Below are 18,901 nucleotides of genomic sequence, written 5' to 3' on the forward strand. Positions count from 1 at the left end.
CAACAATTCTGGAAAGAATAAAAAGGGAAAAGGTTCAAGCAATTCTCATTGCTCCGGACTGGCCGAGAAGGGCCCGGTACGCAGACCTTCTGGAGATGCTCCTGGAATATCCGTGGCCTCTACCTCTTCGTGAGAATCTCCTGCAGCAGGGCCCGTTCGTCTATAAAGACTTGACACAGCTACGTTTGACGGCATGGAGGTTGAACGGCTGATTCTAGCTAGGAGAGGCATCCCTGACAAGGTCATCCCGACTATGATCCAAGCCAGGAAGGGGGTTATGTCTATACATTACCATCGTATTTGGAAGAAATACGTCTCTCTGTGTGAGAGCAGAAAGTATTCTGCGGTGGAATTTCATCTGGGACATTTCCTGCCCCTATTTAATTTTCCATGAGGACAGAGCTGAACTCAGCACTCGTCAGCAATTTCTTCCTAATGTGGTGTCTGCGTTTCACATCAACCAACCCATTGTGGTTACTGTTGTTACCGACACCTCTGTTACTTCAAAGTCTTTGGATGTTATGAGGGCTTTGAAGGTGTATGTGAAGAGAACAGCTCGTCACAGGAAATCGGGCTTGCTGTTTGTTCTTTACGATCCCAATAAGATTTGGTGTCCTGCTTCAAAGCAGTCAATTGCGCGCTGGAACAGGGTTACTATCCAGCATGATTATTCCACGGCAGGATTGTTGGTTCCTAAATCTGTACAGGCCCACTCGACTAGGTCAGTGGGTTCTTCTTGGGCGACTGCCCGGGGTGTCTCTGCCTTACAGCTCTGCCGAGCAGCTACTTGGTCAGGTTTGAACACATTTGCAAAGTTCTACAAGTTCGATACTTTGGCCTCTGAGGACTTTCAGTTTGGTCAATCAGTTCTACAGGAACCTCGGCACTCTCCCACCCGGTTTGGGAGCTTTGATACTTCCCCATGGTACTAAATGGATCCCCAGTATCCTCTAGGACGTAAGAGAAAATAGGATTTTAATTACCTACCGGTAAATCCTTTCTCGTAGTCCGTAGAAAATACTGGGCGCTCGCCCGGTGCTTCGTTCTTCCTGCACTGTTACTTGGTTAAGTATTGTTGGTTCAGCTGTTGCTGTTCCTGTTTAAAGTTGGGTTAGCATTGCTTTCCTCTGTTTTGTGTGTGCTGGTTCGGAATCTCACCACTATCTTTATCTATCCTCTCAAAGTATGTCCGTCTCCTCAGGCACAGCTTCCTAGACTGAGTCTAGTAGGAGGGACATAGAGGGAGGAGCCAGTCCACACTATCAAATTCTAAAAGTGCCCATTTCACATGCTGTTGTGCAAATGGAATAATCAGGTGGAAATTATAGGCAATTAGCAAGACACCCCCAATAAAGGAGGAGTTCTGCAGGTGGTGACCACTGACCACTTCTCAGCTCCTATGCTTTCTGGCTGATGTTTTGGTCACGTTTGAAAGCTGGTGGTGCTTTCACTTTAGTGGTAGCATGAGACGGAGTCTACAACCCACACAAGTGGCTCAGGTAGTGCAGCTCATCCAGGATGGCACATCAATGCGAGCTGTGGCAATAAGGTTTGCTGTGTCTGTCAGCGTAGAGTCCAGAGCATGGAGGCTCTACCAGGAGACAGGCCAGTACATCAGGAGACGTGGAGGAGGCCGTAGGAGGGCAACAACCCAGCAGCAGGACCGCTACCTCCGCCTTTGTGCAAGGAGGAACAGGAGGAGCACTGCCAGAGCCCTGCAAAATGACCTCCAGCAAGCCACAAATGTGCATGTGTCTGCTCAAACGATCAGAAACAGACTCCATGAGGGTGGTATGAGGGCCCGACGTCCACAGGTGGGGGTTGTGCTTACAGCCCAACACCGTGCAGGACGTTTGACATTTGCCAGAGAACACCAAGATTGGCAAATTTGCCACTGGCGCCCTGTGCTCTTCACAGATGAAAGCAGGTTCTCACTGAGCACATGTGACAGACGTGACAGAGTCTGGAGACGCCAAGGAGAACGATCTCCTGCCTGCAACATCCTCCAGCATGGCCGGTTTGGCAGTGGGTCAGTAATGGTGTGGGGTGGCATTTCTTTGGGGGGCCGCACAGCCCTCCATGTGCTCCCCAGAGGTAGCCTGACTGCCATTAGGTACCGAGATGAGATCTTCAGACCACTTGTGAGACCATATGCTGCTGCGGTTGGCCCTGGGTTCCTCCTAATGCAAGACAATGCTAGACCTCATGTGGCTGGAGTGTGTCAGCAGTTCCTGCAAGACGAAGGCATTGATGCTATGGACTGGCCCGCCCGTTCCCCAGACCTGAATCCAATTGAGCACATCTGGGACATCATGTTTCGCTCCATCCACCAACGCCACGTTGCACCACAGACTGTCCTGGAGTTGGCGGATGCTTTAGTCCAGGTCTGGGAGGAGATCCCCCAGGAGACCATCCGCCACCTCATCAGGAGCATGCCCAGGCATTGTAAGGAGGTCATACAGGCACGTGGAGGCCACACACTACTAAACCTCATTTTTACTTGTTTTAAAGACATTACATCAAAGTTGGATTAGCCTGTAGTGTGTTTTTCCACTTTAATTTTGAGTGTGACTCCAAATCCAGACCTCCATGGGTTAATAAATTTGATTTCCATTGATAATTTTTGTGTGATTTTGTCATCAGCACATTCAACTATGTAAAGAACAAAGTATTTAATATTTCATTCATTCATTCATTCAGATCTAGGATGTGTTATTTTCCCCTTTATTTTTTTGAGCAGTGTATATATTTCTTATTCTAGGGACATATTTTCTGTGTCCGTAATTTTGCTGATCGATGGCAGGCTTCTCTCGTTTTATATTCTGGTTTCTTACTACAGGCTGAGTATCCCATATCTGGAATGATCGGGACCATGACCATTCCGGATATGGGATTTTTCCGCATATTGGAATACCTGGTCCAGAGAGGGGTTCGGCTGTTAATGCAGGGGTCTGGGAGGGGCAACGGGGGTCTGTGGTGATGTCAGCGGGGGGTCTGGCGGTCATTGCAGGGGTCAGCGGGGGTTGGCATGCACTATGTGGCGAGGGACTAGCTGCAAAGCCATTCCCCCACCGCCAGACATTGGTCACAGTAGTGATGACCTTGCAGGACGTCATGACGTCACTACAGCTCCGGGAAATGGATATTTGAAGGATACGTTGAATAGGTCATGGGTTAGGCTGGCATACTAGTTTCTAAAAGTCAGTAAGCTTTATGTATCAAGATTATATATTCTTATTTTTTCCCCCCCTAAATTCCAATAAACACTGAAATGTATATATTTCTCTCTTCCCCTAGATCCCAGAATTTGACAACCTGTACTTGGACATGAATGGCATCATCCACCAGTGCTCTCATCCAAATGACGATGATGTGCATTTTCGAATAACAGAAGATAAGATTTTTGCAGATATATTTCATTATTTGGAAGTGCTGTTCCGTATTATAAAGCCAAGAAAGGTTTTCTTCATGGCTGTGGATGGTGTTGCTCCCAGGGCAAAGATGAACCAGCAGCGAGGGAGACGTTTTAGGTGACTAGTTTACTCTTTAAATGTGACCTATTTTAAGAGCTTGCAACTTTTGAAAAGTCTCTCTTTTAAAAGTATGTTTATATTTTTCTTTTAATAACAAGTGTGATGCCCTTTGGGTTGGTTAGCTTGTGCTGACCTGTGGTGTCCTTTGCCCTGGACTTGTACGTTTAGTGTTAGGGACCCACTGGATGAGGTCACCTGGTCGTGGTTGTTGGGCCCATCTGCATTTAGTTTTTTATTCTGTGTGGAACTACAAGTCTCAGCTTAGTAGCACCTCTCATGTTTAGAATTAAGATGTGTAGTACATGCCCCCCGCCCCCTCCCCCATATTGTCTTTAACCACTTAACTGACTATTTATTTAGCCAAAATTCGCTCCAAAATTGTCTGGGTTTTTTATGAGTGAATTAGGTGAAAAACATCCAAAATGATTTTAGTTAAAAAGAAAAAAATTATTATTATTTTTTTTTAATATTTTTCTTTCCAAACATCAAAACAACGATCGGAAAACATTGCGAACATCGCGGCTTTCATTTTGAAAGCTGGGACAGCCTCCAGGTATACATCGGGGGTCTGGGGGTGGCTTGGTAGGGTTAATTTACACTCCCCAGCGGCTGCCATTGTCTGCAGCCGCTGAAGGGTGGGGATCCTGCCGTGCTGACCAATCCGTATGGGAGAGTGCAGGAAGGCAGAGGGACCTTCCGGTCCCTCTGACAGCAGCAGCAGCAGCTGAGGGAAGTTTCCCACAAGAGTTCTCCGCTGGGCGGAAAAGCACGTAAGCGCTCTGTCAGCGGTCTTCCTTCCGGGCGTGGACAACTGGGAAGCAGACTTCCTCAGCAGACACGATCTCCATCCAGGAGAGTGGGCTCTTCATCAAGAGGTATTTGTAGAAGTGACAAAGCGTTGGGGAATTCCTCAAATAGACATGATGGCGTCTCGCCTCAACAAGAAGCTTCCGAGGTATTGTTCCAGGTCAAGGGACCCCCAAGCCAGTGCAGTGGACGCCCTGGTAACTCCGTGGGTGTTTCAGTCGATATATGTGTTCCCTCTGCTTCCTCTCATTCCAACAGTGTTGAGGATCATAAGACGAACAAGGGTTCCGGCAGTACTCGTCGTTCCAGATTGGCCACGAAGGGCCTGGTATCCGGATCTTCAGGAATTGCTCATAGAAGATCCTTGGCCGCTTCCTCTCAGAGAGGACCTGTTACTGCAGGGGCCATGCGTGTTTCAAGACTTACCTCGGCTGCGTTTGACGGCGTGGAGGTTGAACGCCAAATCCTAGCTCGGAAGGGTATTCCTGGTGAAGTCATCCCCACTCTCTTTAAGGCTAGAAAGGAGGTCACGGCGAAGCATTATCACCGTATTTGGAGAAAATATGTGTCGTGGGGTGAAGGCAAGAAAGCTCCTGCGGAGGAGTTTCAGCTGGGCTGTTTCCTCCATTTTTTGCAGGCAGGCGTGGATGCAGGCCTGAGATTGGGTTCCATAAAAGTGCAGATTTCGGCTTTATCTATTTTCTTTCAAAAAGAATTGGCCGTCCTTCCTGAAGTTCAGACTTTCGTGAAGGGAGTGCTGCATATCCATCCTCAGTTTGTGGCACCGTGGGATCTTGACGTGGTGTTACAATTTCTTAGGTCTCACTGGTTTGAACCTTTGCGAAAGGTTGAGTTGAAATTTCTCACTTGGAAAGTAGCCATGCTTTTAGCCTTGGCATCCGCCAGACGGGTGTCGGAATTGGCGGCTTTGTCTCACAAGAGCCCATATTTGATTTTCCATGTGGATAGTGCGGAATTGAGAACTCGTCAACACTTTCTGCCGAAGGTGGTTTCTTCGTTTCACATAAATCAACCTATTGTTGTGCCTGTGGCTACGGATGCCGTGGCTGTGCCAAAATCTCTTGATGTCGTGAGGGTTTTGAAAATTTATGTCGCCAGAACGGCTCTTGTTAGGAAAACAGAAGCTCTGTTTGTCCTGTATGCTTCCAACAAGATTGGAAATCCTGCTTCCCAGCAGACTATTGCACGCTGGATTTGTAATACGATCCAGCAGGCTCATTCTACGGTTGGATTGCTGTTGCGGAAGTCAGTGAAGGCCCATTCTACCAGGAAGGTGGGCTCATCTTGGGCGGCTGCCCGAGGGGTCTCGGCACTTCAACTTTGTCGAGCAGCTACGTGGTCGGGTTCAAATACTTTTGCTAAGTTCTACAAGTTTGATATCCTGGCTGATGAGGACCTCATGTTTGTTCAGTCGGTGCTGCAGAGTCGTCCGCACTCTCCCGCCCGGTCTGGAACTTTGGTATAGACCCCATGTTCCTATTGGAGTCCCCAGCATCCTCTAGGACGTAAGAGAAAATAGGATTTTAATACCTACCGGTAAATCATTTTCTCCTAGTCCGTAGAGGATGCTGGGCGCCCATCCCAGTGCGGACTGTTACTTGCAGTTGTATTGTTAGTTGTTTTTTTCAGTTACACGAAGGTTGAATATCGGTTATGTTCAGCTTGTTGCTGTTTTTCGTTCATACTGTTCTCTGGTTTTCCTGGTAATCCAGTTGTACGGTGTGTTGTGGTTTGAGCTGGTATGTATCTCACCCTTAGTGTAACAAAAATCCTTTTCCTCGAAATGTCCGTCTCCCTGGACACAGTTCCTATAACTGAGGTCTGGAGGAGGGGCATAGAGGGAGGAGCCAGTTCACACCCATTCAAAGTCTTATAGTGTGCCCATGTCTCCTGCGGATCCCGTCTATACCCCATGGTCCTTTTGGAGTACCCAGCATCCTCTATGGACTAGGAGAAAAGGATTTACCGGTAGGTATTAAAATCCTGTTTTTACTGGTTACATCTTATTTGGGGAAGACCTAATTAAAAATGGGGTCTGAATCGGCGGTTACTATGACTGCCTTTCTCCCAAATGCTACTCTTTCTGCACAAAAGGCAAAAGGTACCACTTTTCTCTGCTTTCGGCCTTAAGGGAAAGCGAACTTCAGGCATACCAAAGATTGTCTTGTGCTCCCAACAACCACACAACGTTCCTGTACTGCTAGTCAGCCTGCTTCTCATGACAAGCCTGCTGCATGACTGGACAGGCCTCCCCCTGGGGGTATCCCAGGGTGGGGGGCCGACTTCTACGATTCATCCAGGCCTGGTTAATGACCACTTCAGATGCATGGGTGCGAGAAGTTGTTTCTCACGGTTACGCTGTCTCTTCCCAGAGACGTTCCCCTCGCCAGTTCTGCACATCGGTTATCCCTTCGGATACGTTAAAGGCGCAAGCTCTACTGATGGTTGTGCGTTCCCTCCTGGATACAGGAGTGGTAGTGCCGGTACCTCTGTCTCAGAGAGGCAGATGATACTACTCGACCCTGTTCCTAGTCCCGAAACTTGATGGGTCTTTCTGGCTTATTCTCAACCTCAAATCACTGAACAAGTTTGTGAGAGTGTCCAAGTTCCGTATGGAAACACAGCGCTCAATTGTACAGGCCATGGACCCGGAGACTATATGGTATCCCTGGTTATATAAGATGTTTACCTGCATATGCCAATTGCCATATCGCGTCACCAATGTCTGCGGTTTGCTATTGGCAACCTTCACTATCAATTCCAGGCTTTGCTGTTTGGACTGGCCACGGTTACTCGGGTCTTCACCAAGGTTATGGCCGTGGTAACGGCTTATCTCCGTCGCCAGGGAGTCAGGTTCCTGCCGTATCTGGACGATTTGCTGATTCTGGCAAACCCCCACGATGTCCTTCTCAGTCATCTACAACTGACTGTAAACTTCCTACAAGCCCACGGGTGGCTCATCAACTGGAAGAAGTCCTCGCTGGTCCCTGCTTGGAGCATGGTGCACCTGGGGGCACTACCGGACATACACGGTCAATGGCTGTTTCTGCCTCCAGAGAAGGTCCTGAAACTTCAGAACATGATTAAATACTTCCTTTCTCGCCTAAGAGTGTCTGTACACTCAGTGATGCAAGTACTAGGCCTCATGGTGTCTGCTTTCGACATGGTCGAGTACGCTCAATTCCATTACTGCCCTCTACAGAGGTTAATCCTTTCCAAGTGGGATGGCCTGCCTCATTGGATCGGTTCTCACATGATTTCCTTGACTCCGAAGGTTCGTCTGTCGCTGACTTGGTGGCTACAGGACCAGCAGTTGAGCAGTGGCTGTCCCTTCTGGACCCCCAACGGGGTCCTACTGACTATGGACGCCAGTCTGAAGGGTTGGGGGCGCGGTGTTGGAGCAACACTCTTTCCAGGGTCAGTGGACCATGGAGGAATCACTCCTCCCGATTAAACATTCTGGAATTGCAGGCAGTGTTCAATACTTAGTCTCTCGCCCTGCCTCTGATACAGAACAGGCCTGTCCAAGTACGGTCAGACCACGACATCACGGTGGCGTACATAAACCATCAGGGCGACACTCGAAGCCGCATGGCAATGATGGAAGTGTCAAAATTGCTTAGTTGGGCGGAACGTCTTCTTCCGGCAATATCGGCAGTGTTCATTCTGGGAGTCCTCAACTGTGTAGGTGATTTCCTCAGTCTTCAGGACGTGCACGCCGGAGAGTGGAGTCTTCATCAGGAAGTCTTTCAACTCCTAGTGAACAAGTGGAGCCTACCAGATGTAGACCTGATGGCGTCTCAACAAGTGGAGCCTACCAGATGTAGACCTAATGGCGTCTCAACACAATCACAAGGTTCCGGTCTTCGGATCAAGAACCAGGGATCCTCAAGCAGAGTTCGTGGAGGCTATAGCAATTCCATGGAACTTTCGGCTGCCCTACGTGTTTCCTCCAGTGTCACTCCTGCCAAGGGTACTATGGAAGTTCAATCAAGAAGGAGGAATACTACTTCTAGTCGCTCCAGCATGGCCCAGACGCCATTGGATCTCAGACCTGCAGGGTCTATCGATAGAGTATCCTCTTCTACTTCCTCAACGCCCAGACCTCCTCGTTCAGGGCCATTGTGTCTATCCAGACCTGGCCAGACTGGCTTTGACAGTGTGGCTCTTGAAGCTTTACTCCTGAGGGCCAAAGGATTCTCCAAAGCGGTCATCCAAACTATGCTGAAGGCCCGCAAACCGGCATCTGCGCGGATTTATTATAGGGTCTAGAATTCTTACTTCACCTGGTGTGCTGCTAAGAATTACGATGCTTACAAATTCATTACTTCCAGACTTCTGGCGTTTTTCAATAAGGCCTGGATTTAGGACTTCGTCTGGCCTCCCTCAAGGTTCACATATCTGCCTCGGTGTGGTTTCAGAGAAAAATTGCGTCTATACCGGACGTTCATACATTCACTCAGGGCGTACTGCGTTTTCAACCTCCCTATGTCCCCCCTGTGGCTCCGTGGGATTTGTCTGTTGTCCTGAATGCCCTGCAAGAGTTTCCATTTGAACCTCTTAAGTCAGTGGGCCTTAAAAGGCTCACGGCCAAGGTCCTGTTTCTGCTGGCTATTGCCTCTGCTAGAAGGATGTCAGACTTCGTCGCTTTGTCCTGTTGTCCACCCTTTTTGATATTTCGTTGTGACCGAGCAGTTCTTAGAACTTGCCCTGGTTATTTTCCTAAGGTGGTGTCATCTTTTCACCTTAATCAAGAGATTGTGGTTCCAGCCTTCATCTCTTCTGAATTGTCCTCCAAAGAACGGTCTTTGGATGTGGTACAGGCTTTCTGTATATACGTGGAAAGGAGTGCCTCTATCAGGAGGTCAGATACCTTCTTTGTACTATTTGGTTTTCACAAACGTGGCTGGCCTGCGAATAAGCAAACCTTGGTCAGATGGATTAGAATGGTGATTGCACAAGCATATGCGCAGGCTGGACTGCCAGCTCCTGCTGCTATTAAAGCCCGCTCTACTCGTTCTGTTGGACCCTCTTGGGCGGCCCATCGTGGCAGAACAGTTATGCAAGGCGGCTACATGGTCCTCAGTTAACACGTTTATTAGGTTCTATGCCTTTGATACTTCCGCGTCCCAGGATGCTTCCTTTGGACGCCGGGTTCTCATACCCGCTAAGGTGCGTCCCCTCCCTTAAGGGACTGCTTTGGGACATCCTCTATGTATTCACTGTGGAACACAGTGTAGCCTGCTGCAGAAAAGGAGATTTATGGTAGACTTACCATGGTTAAATCACTTTCTACGAGGTACACTGGGTTCCACAGGGCGTCCACCCTGACGCAATTAGCTTCTTTGGGTTTGGCATTAGCCGCTAGTCCTGTCTCCTGTCGTGAGAACGTGGTTCTATGTGACTAACATCTGCCTTCTTTTACCTGCTTCTGCATTGAACTGATTAACCAAACTGAGGCGGGGTTATAGAAGAGGCCACACAATGCATTCTGGGACAGTCTAAGGCTTTAGCCTGTTGGTGCCTCTGGATCAAGATCCATCTCTACACCCCGATGTATTCCCTGTGGAACCCAGTGTACCTCACAGAAAGAGATTTAACCATGGTAAGTCTACCATAAATCTCCTTTTCTTCTGTCTTCACTTAGTTTAAGCTCAGTGTTATTGATTTGCTTTGGATCCAGCATGTAAACAAGAAAATGAGTTATGTTATATCTGTGTACAAATTTCCTTTTAATTTTCTCATCTTCTGTCATATCCCATATGTTTTTTAAGTTGTTTCCATAGATATGCAACATGAGCAATGGAAAGGTTTTTTTTTTTTTTTTTTTTTGTGCTTCATCAAGAGTCTCAACGATAGGCTTCAAAATGCAAATTATATCTTGAACATTCCTCTTAAGCATAACATTGGCCACTTTTGCTTGCACATTTCTATCAATTTTGTTTTGATTATCTTCACAGATTTTTAAAAGTGTAGGCCAGCCTTTAATGTAAGCATCCTGTCATGGTGTTGTGCCTGTAGTCACAGCATATTTAAAAAATAAATTAAAAAAAGTGTGTTTTTTCTTTTTTTTTTTTTTTTTTAACCAGCCAACCCTGACACAAACCTAGCACAACCAGGTAGGCAGCCTATGGAACCTACATGTGGGTAACCTTAAACCCAAGGAGAAATGCTAAGGAAAGTGTGTGCAATAACCAATGGCGCCAAACAGTGCAATACTTAGAATAAAAACAAATACTACTAGCGTCCAGTAAGTACTGCTCCACTGCTGTCACACTTGCTTCAGTAGCCTTGACGCGCTTCAAGCGTTCAGCTGTTCCTCAGTAGGCAATGGCCTTTATTGGAGCAGTACTTACTGGATGCTAGAAGCGTTTGCTAGACACTGGGAGCAAGAGACTCTATTCAGTATGAGTTGCAGATTCTGCTAAAAAGCGGAATTTGCAACTGCTTCTGTAGAATGCTGACGGGCCACCCAGCTTGCCAATTGCGGCCAGCGATGCAATGGCAAAACATTTGTGATTACATCGCTGAGGCAGTAATTAATTATGACCCCCTGCAGAAACAACCATTTTTCGGGTCACAGCATGAGACGTCACACGGCCGCACTGAACCCGCCTCTGTTATCACAACCACGTCTCGGCAACATCGCACCCCCCCCCCCTTCCCCGACAGCCGCCACTGTGGGATGCGATCGCACTGTGAATGTATGCGTAATGCGTCCGCCACTCATGCGCAGTTTGCAAACTTCGATCCGAGCTGAATGAGGGCCAATATTTTGAATTCCCCTCATTGCAAACCAACACTGGACTTTTACCAACATCTGGTATGGAGGCTTTCTATCCATTGACTGCTTATCTTTTACTGCTGATTGATTTAATTGTTGGAGTATTTTGCACTCCAGCACGGAGTCATATGTCTATATTGACTGCTCTTTATTGTTAGACTGTTTTATCTGCATTTGGTAAAAAGCTAATTCCTGCACACTACACAATAAAACAGGCCGATCACCCAATTATTGGCAAATCAGCCCAATGATTGTATAGTGTATTTAGTTAGCTTAAGAGGTATTCACCAAGATCTTCTGATACTTGATATGGGTGGATGGATCCTCTTCCTAAACCAAAGACAAGGTTGTTCACTTGAGGGCTTATTCAGCAACAGTTACAGAATTGCAAAATCACAAATCTGACAATAATCGGCAGACTGTGCATGCGTGTAAGGCTAAATTGCGATTGCAATTTAGTGAAATACAATTGCAATTTAATTGATAGGAAGTGACTGTTTGCGGGCGTTAACTCAGCGTTTATAGGGAGTGGTTGAAAAAACGCAGGCGGTTCATGCCCATTTTCGGAGTGTGTAGCTGACGATTGCAATGGATTGCGACTAGGTACATGGCGCCGGTGCGACAGCATTCTCATTCTGAGTAGCCCTGGGTCAACCGCAATTGTCGATGGTACTGTATTTCTGTGTACGCTTTGCAGTTATGCAATTGCATCGGTGGGCATCTTTTTACTTTCTGGGCGGCTCTTCACATGTGTGTTTAGCAGAAGCAGGATTGAAAAAAAATTGCAATTTCTTTTGCAAAAGCGATCCAAGCTGTATGAGGTCTCTCATTTGCTGAAAACACTTTCACTATCAGTGTGCAATGGTGCTGAAGAAATGAATGGGTGTTGTAATGGAAACTTTTTACATTTCGCAGAATCTAATTGGCAGAATCCACGGTTAGTGTACCGATATGTGGTGGTTCAACTACACTGGTAGGTGTGCCAATCAAACAGCTGCCCCAAAGGACTATACAAGAAGTGGAACACTTACTTCTGCAACACTCTAATGTGTCAAAAAGGCCACCACCAAAGATGTGGAGGCACCTGCAGTTGATTCAAGTGTGGCCCTTACAAGGAGATGGACTGAAAGTTTTCAAGATCAAGTGGCAGATGCTCGAATGTAATTTATTTGAAAGTGGTGTAGACAGCAGCATGCTTACCATCTAAACACGTTGAAAGCTTTCCATGAGCTTGTAGAGTAACCACAGTTTACAGCTTGCAGTTGGAGGAACCTGGTAGTTTCCCACTATTAAATTTACTTGAGGATGCCAAAGGTGAAATCTTTGTCAAGGAGGTGTGCTCTGACGCATACCCATAAGATGAAGCAGCTGACGTTCATGCCCTAGTCCTCTGAAACACATCCAGTAGGAAGCCAAGCCAGATTTTCAGGCAGTACACAAGATGCTAGAGCTAGTTGTCAAGTCCATGGACATCATCTGCTGTCTTGGTCACCATGAAGGGCACAAGAAGTCAGTTTAATGTGAATTATCATTTGTTAAACAATGTGACCATGGGGCCCATTTATCAAGATTCAAATTTGCAATGTGATCTGGGCACAGTTTTAGCGGTAGTATTGGCGCTCAGAATCGCATTGCAGGATGCGATCTTTACAGTTGGATGTATCAGGATGTATCATTACACACCTGCAGTGACAGGAGTTCCAAAAGGAGCCTATCCCTGCGATGTGCTCAGTGTGCTACCGAGGCTCCTGCTTATGCACAGTGGCCATTGCCAGGGAGGGTTCTCTTTAAAGCTTGCTTTGTGTAGCATTGCCATTAGCCCAGAAAAGACTAACAGAAACATTTGCTGGTGTTCTTAGGGACTGCTGGATACTACAGGTTGAGTATCCCTTATCCAAAATGCTTGGGACCAGAAGTATTTTGGATACCAGATTTTTCCGTGTTTTGGAATAATTGCATACTATAATGAGATATCATGGCAGTGGGACCCAAGTCTAAGTACAGAATGCATTTATGTTTCATATACACATTATACACACAGCCTGAAGGTCATTTAATACAATTTCTCTTACGTCCTAGAGGATGCTGGGGACTCCGTAAGGACCATGGGGTATAGACGGGCTCCGCAGGAGATAGGGCACCTAAAAAGAACTTTGACTATGGGTGTGCACTGGCTCCTCCCTCTATGCCCCTCCTCCAGACCTCAGTTAGATCTTGTGCCCAGAGGAGAATGGGTGCACTGCAGAGAGCTCTACAGAGTTTTCTGTGGAAAAAGGAATTTTGTTAGGTTGTTTATTTTCAGGGAGTCCTGTTGGCAACAGGCTCCCTGCATCGTGGGACCGAGGAGAGAGAAGCAGAGCTGGCTTGGCAAGTTGGGCACTGCTTCTAAGGCTACTGGACACCATTAGCTCCAGAGGGAGTCGGAACACAGGTCTCACCTGGGGTTCGTCCCGGAGCCGCGCCGCCGTCCTCCTCACAGATGCCGAAGATAGAAGCCGGATAGAGAAGGCAGAAGACATCAGATCTTCATGAGGTAAGTCGCGCAGCGGTAAGCTGCGCGCCATTGCTCCCAGTCACACACACACAGAGCAGCACTGAAGGGTGCAGGGGGGGGGGGGGGGGCGCCCTGGGCAGCAATAAACCTCACATTTTGGCACAAATACAGTGGGATTAGACTGCGGAGGCAGTAAATCTATGATCCCCGCCATTTTATTGAAAAATCACTGGGACCGAAGCCCGCCGTCGGGTGGGCGGGGCTTGATCCTCAGCACTAACCAGCGCCATTTTCTCCACAGAAGCTGCATGAGGAAAACGCTGGCTCCCTGGTCTCTCCCCTGCTAAACACAGGCTGGAAAAAAGAGGAGGGGGGCACTTTGGCGACGCAGTGAGTGGGAATTGGCATAATATATATATAAAAAAAGCGCTATCTGGATATATACATTTTTTCCAGTGTTGTTAAGCGCTGGTGTCTGCTGGCATACTCTTTCTCTGTCTCTCCTTAGGACCTGGTTGGGGTTTTGTCCCCTTATAGGTTAATCCCTGTGTGTGGGGGGTGTCCGTACGCGTGTGTCGACATGTCTGAGGCGGAAGGCTTCTCCAAGGAGGAGGTGGAGCAAATGAGTAGTGTGTCCCAGTCGGTTGTGCCGACTCCAGATTGGATGGACATGTGGCATATGTTGAATGCAAGTGTGGCATCTTTACATAAAAGGCTTGATAAGGCTGGTTTAGGGGGGACATCAGGAGGTCAATCCTCAGATTGGACCGACTCACAGGGCCCGTCCGGGTCTCAAAAGCGTCCCTTAACACAAGACACTACTACCGACACGGATTCTGATTCCAGTGTCGACTATGACGAAGTAAAATTGCACCCTAGGGTGACTAAAACCATTCAGTGTATGATTGTGGCAATAAAGGATGTGTTGCATATTGTGGATGAACCCTCGGTCCCCGACACAAGGGTACACATGTTTAAGGAAAAGAAACAGATTATTAACTTTCCCACATCTCATGAATTAAATGAATTCTTTGGAAAGGCTTGGGAGACTCTGGATAAGAGACCGCAGATCCCCAAAAGAATTTTTATGGCATACCCTTTCCTTAAGCAGGACAGGGAGATTTGGGAATCACCCCCCACTGTGGACAAGGCCCTGACGCGCTTGTCCAAGAAAGTGGCGCTACCGTCTCCTGACACAGCGGCCCTTAAGGACCCTACAGATCGCAGGCAAGAAACTACCTTAAAGTGTATTTATTCTCATACGGGTGCTGTGTTAAGACCGACAATTGTGTCGGCATGGGTGTATAGCGCAATTGCAGCTTGGACAGATGAGCTGACAGATCAATTTAATACTATGGATAAGGATACTATATTCCTAACTCTAGCCCATATAAAAGACGCAGTCTTATTTATGAGGGATGCTCAAAGGGACATTGGATTGCTAGCTTCTAGGGCCAATGCCATGTCTATTTCAGCGAGAAGATCCTTATGGACTCGCCAATGGACGGGTGATGCGGATTCCAAGAAACATATGTAAGTACTACCCTATAAGGGGGAGGTATTGTTTGGGGATGGGCTGACGGACCTGGTTTCCACAGCTACAGCAGGTAAATCAAATTTTTTACCATATATTCCCCAACAGCAAAAGAAAGCAACACCCTATCAGATGCAGTCCTTTCGGTCGCACAAGTCCAAAAGAGGTCGGGGATCCTCTTTCCTCGCCAGAGGTAAGGGCAGAGGCAAGAGAGTACCTGCTTCGGCAGGTGCCCAGGAACAAAAGTCCTCCCCGGCTGCTCCAAAAACCACAGCATGACGCTGGGGCTCCCCTGAGGGAGTCCGCACCGGTGGGGGCACGTCTTCGACTTTTCAGTCAGGCCTGGGTCAGTTCGGACCTGAATCCCTGGGTGTTGGAAATAGTTTCCCAGGGTTACAAATTGGAATTCGAGGATGTGCCCCCGAGCCAATTTTTCAAATCGGCCCTACCAGCTTCCACATCGGAAAGGGATGTAGTGTTAATTGCAATTCAAACGCTGTGTATACAGCAAGTGATAATCAAGGTTCCCCTGCACCAGCAGGATAGAGGTTACTATTCAACCCTATTTGTGGTCCCGAAACCGGACGGTTCGGTCAGACCTATTTTGAATCTGAAATCCCTAAACCTGTACATAAAAAGATTCAAATTCAAAATGGAATCTCTCAGAGCAATAATAGCCAACATGGAGGAGGGGGAGTTTATGGTGTCTCTGGACATAAAGGATGCGTACCTTCATGTCCCCATATATGCCCCCCATCAGGAATACCTGAGATTCGCTGTACAGGATTGTCATTACGAATTTCAGACGTTGCCGTTTGGACTTTCCACGGCCCCGAGGATTTTCACCAAGATAATGGCGGAAATGATAGTGGTCCTGCGCAAGCATGGAGTCACAATTATCCCATACTTGGACGATCTCCTGATAAAAGCGAGATCAAGGGACAAATTGCTGAGCAGTGTGGCGCTCTCTCTGAGAGTGCTCCAGCAACACGGTTGGATTCTAAATCTACCGAAGTCACAGTTGATTCCGACAACTCGACTATCGTTCCTAGGTATGATACTGGATACGGAATAAATTAAGGTCTTCCTCCCAATAGAGAAAGCCCAAGACATCCAGAACATGGTCAGAGACCTGCTAAAACCGAAAAGGGTGTCAGTTCACCAATGCATTCGAGTTCTGGGGAAAATGGTGGCGGCCTACGAGGCCATTCCCTTCGGAAGGTTCAATGCAAGGACTTTTCAATGGGACCTTCTGGACAAGTGGTCCGGGTCCCATCTGCACTTACATCGGAAAATAACTCTGTCCCCAGGGACCAGAGTGTCCCTCCTGTGGTAGTTGCAAAGTGCTCACCTGCTGGAGGGTCGCCGGTTCGGGATTCAGGACTGGATCCTGGTTACCACGGACGCGAGCCTCCGAGGATGGGGAGCGGTCACACAGGAAAAGACTTTTCAGGGTCCTTGGTCAGACCAGGAGTCCTGTCTACACATCAATGTGTTGGAACTCAGGGCCATTTACAATGGCCTTCGACAGGCGGAGAGTTTTCTTCTAAACCTACCGGTTCTGATTCAATCAGACAATGTCACAGCAGTGGCTCATGTGAACCGCCAATGCTGGACAAGAAGCAGAGTCGCGATGGCGGAAGCCACAAGGATCCTTCGCTGGGCGGAAAATCATGTAAGCGCTCTGTCAGCTGTCTTCATTCCGGGAGTGGACAACTGGAAAGCTGACTTCCTCAGCAGACACGATCTCCATCCAGGAGAGTGGGGACTTCATCAAGAAGTCTTTGCAGACGTAACACGTCTTTGGGGAACTCCTCAAATAGACATGATGGCGTCACGCCTCAACAAAAAACTTCGAAAGTATTGTGCCAGGTCTCGGTATCCCCAGGCTGTAGCTGTAGACGCACTGGTAACACCGTGGGTGTTCGAATCGGTCTACGTGTTTCCTCCTCTTCCTCTCATCACGAAAGTGTTGAGGATCATAAGCCGAAGAAGAGTACAGACGATACTCGTTGTCCCAGACTGGCCTCGAAGGGCCTGGTACTCGGATCTATAAGAGATGATCACAGGAGATCCCTGGCCTCTTCCTCTGAGGGAAGACCTGTTGCAGCAGGGGCCCTGTGTATTTCAAGACTTACTGCGGTTACGTTTGACGGCATGGCGGTTGAACGCAGAATCCTAGCGAAAAAGGGGATTCCGGAAGAGGTCATTCCTACTTTAATAAAGGCTAGGAAGGAGGTGACGGTAAAACATTATCACCGTATCTGGCGAAAATATGTGTCTTGGTGTGAGACCAAGAATGCACCTACGGAAGATTTTCATCTGGGTCGTCTTCTCCACTTCCTACAGACAGGAGTGGATATGGGCCTGAAATTAGGCTCGGTTAAGGTACAGATTTCGGCCCTCTCGATTTTCTTTCAGAAGGAATTGGCTTCTCTTCCAGAAGTCCAAACGTTTGTAAAGGGAGTGCTGCACATCCAGCCCCCTTTTGTGCCTCCAGTGGCACCATGGGACCTGAACGTGGTGTTGCAGTTCCTACAATCACACTGGTTTGAATCGCTTAACAAGGTTGAGTTGAAATTTCTTACCTGGAAGGTGGTCATGTTGTTGGCCTTAGCATCAGCAAGGCGAGTGTCAGAATTGGCGGCTTTGTCACACAAGAGCCCCTACTTGATTTTTCATGTGGATCGAGCTGAATTGAGGACACGTCCGCAATTTTTGCCTCAAGTGGTTTCGTCGTTCCATATGAATCAACCTATTGTGGTGCCTGTGGCTTCAAGTGACCTGGAGGATTCCAGATCCCTGGACGTAGTCAGGGCCTTAAAAATTTATGTAGCCAAGACGGCTAGAATTAGGAAAACAGAGGCTCTATTTGTCCTGTATGCGGCCAATAAGATTGGCGCTCCTGCTTTGAAGCAGACTATTGCTCGCTGGATCTGTAATACGATTCAGCAGGCTCACTGTACGGCTGGATTGCCGGTACCAAATTCGGTTAAGGCCCATTCCACTAGGAAGGTGGGCTCTTCTTGGGCGGCTGCCCGAGGCGTCTCGGCTTTACAACTTTGCCGAGCGACGACTTGGTCGGGGTCAAACACTTTTTGCTAAATTCTACAAGTTTGATACCCTGGCTGATGAGTACCTAGCGTTTGCTCAGTCGGTGCTGCAGAGTCATACGCACTCTCCCGCCCGATTGGATGCTTTGGTATAAACCCCATGGTCCTTACGGAGTCCCCAGCATCCTCTAGGATGTAAGAGAAAATAAGATTTTAAACCTACCGGTAAATCTATTTCTCCTAGTCCGTAGAGGATGCTGGGCGCCCGTCCCAGTGCGGAAACTCTGCAAGACTTGTATATAGTTGTTGCTTACATGAGGGTTAAGTTACAGTTGACATCGGTCTTGGACCGTTACTGTTGTTTTTGTTCATACTGTTAACTGGTTATGTATGTTCCAGGTTACATGGTATGATTGGTGTGGGCTGGTATGAATCTTGCCCTTTGATTGCTAAATCCTGCCTTGTATTGTCCATCTCCTCTGGGCACAGTTCTCTAACTGAGGTCTGGAGGAGGGGCATAGAGGGAGGAGCCAATGCACACCCATAGTCAAAGTTCTTTTTAGGTGCCCTATCTACTGCGGAGCCCGTCTATACCCCATGGTCCTTACGGAGTCCCCAGCATCCTCTACGGACTAGGAGAAATAGATTTACCGGTAGGTTTAAAATCTTATTATT

At 47.8% G+C, this 18,901-nt stretch overlaps 1 protein-coding gene across 6 annotated transcripts in view; it reads left to right on the top strand.

The window, feature by feature from the left end:
• Nucleotides 1-18,901, top strand: part of XRN1 (5'-3' exoribonuclease 1) — a 425,124-nt gene that overhangs the window by 36,815 nt on the left and 369,408 nt on the right. For all 6 annotated transcript variants that reach the window (XM_063916003.1, XM_063916004.1, XM_063915999.1 and 3 more), the window contains exon 2: nt 3,298-3,530. In XM_063916003.1, coding sequence (XP_063772073.1) covers nt 3,328-3,530 — 203 coding nt within the window. In that variant the 5' untranslated portion in view covers nt 3,298-3,327. The remainder of the gene's footprint in view (nt 1-3,297; nt 3,531-18,901) is intronic.

The sequence above is a fragment of the Pseudophryne corroboree genome, chromosome 4, assembly GCF_028390025.1.
Source record: "Pseudophryne corroboree isolate aPseCor3 chromosome 4, aPseCor3.hap2, whole genome shotgun sequence".
In the NCBI taxonomy this organism is placed as follows: domain Eukaryota; kingdom Metazoa; phylum Chordata; class Amphibia; order Anura; family Myobatrachidae; genus Pseudophryne; species Pseudophryne corroboree.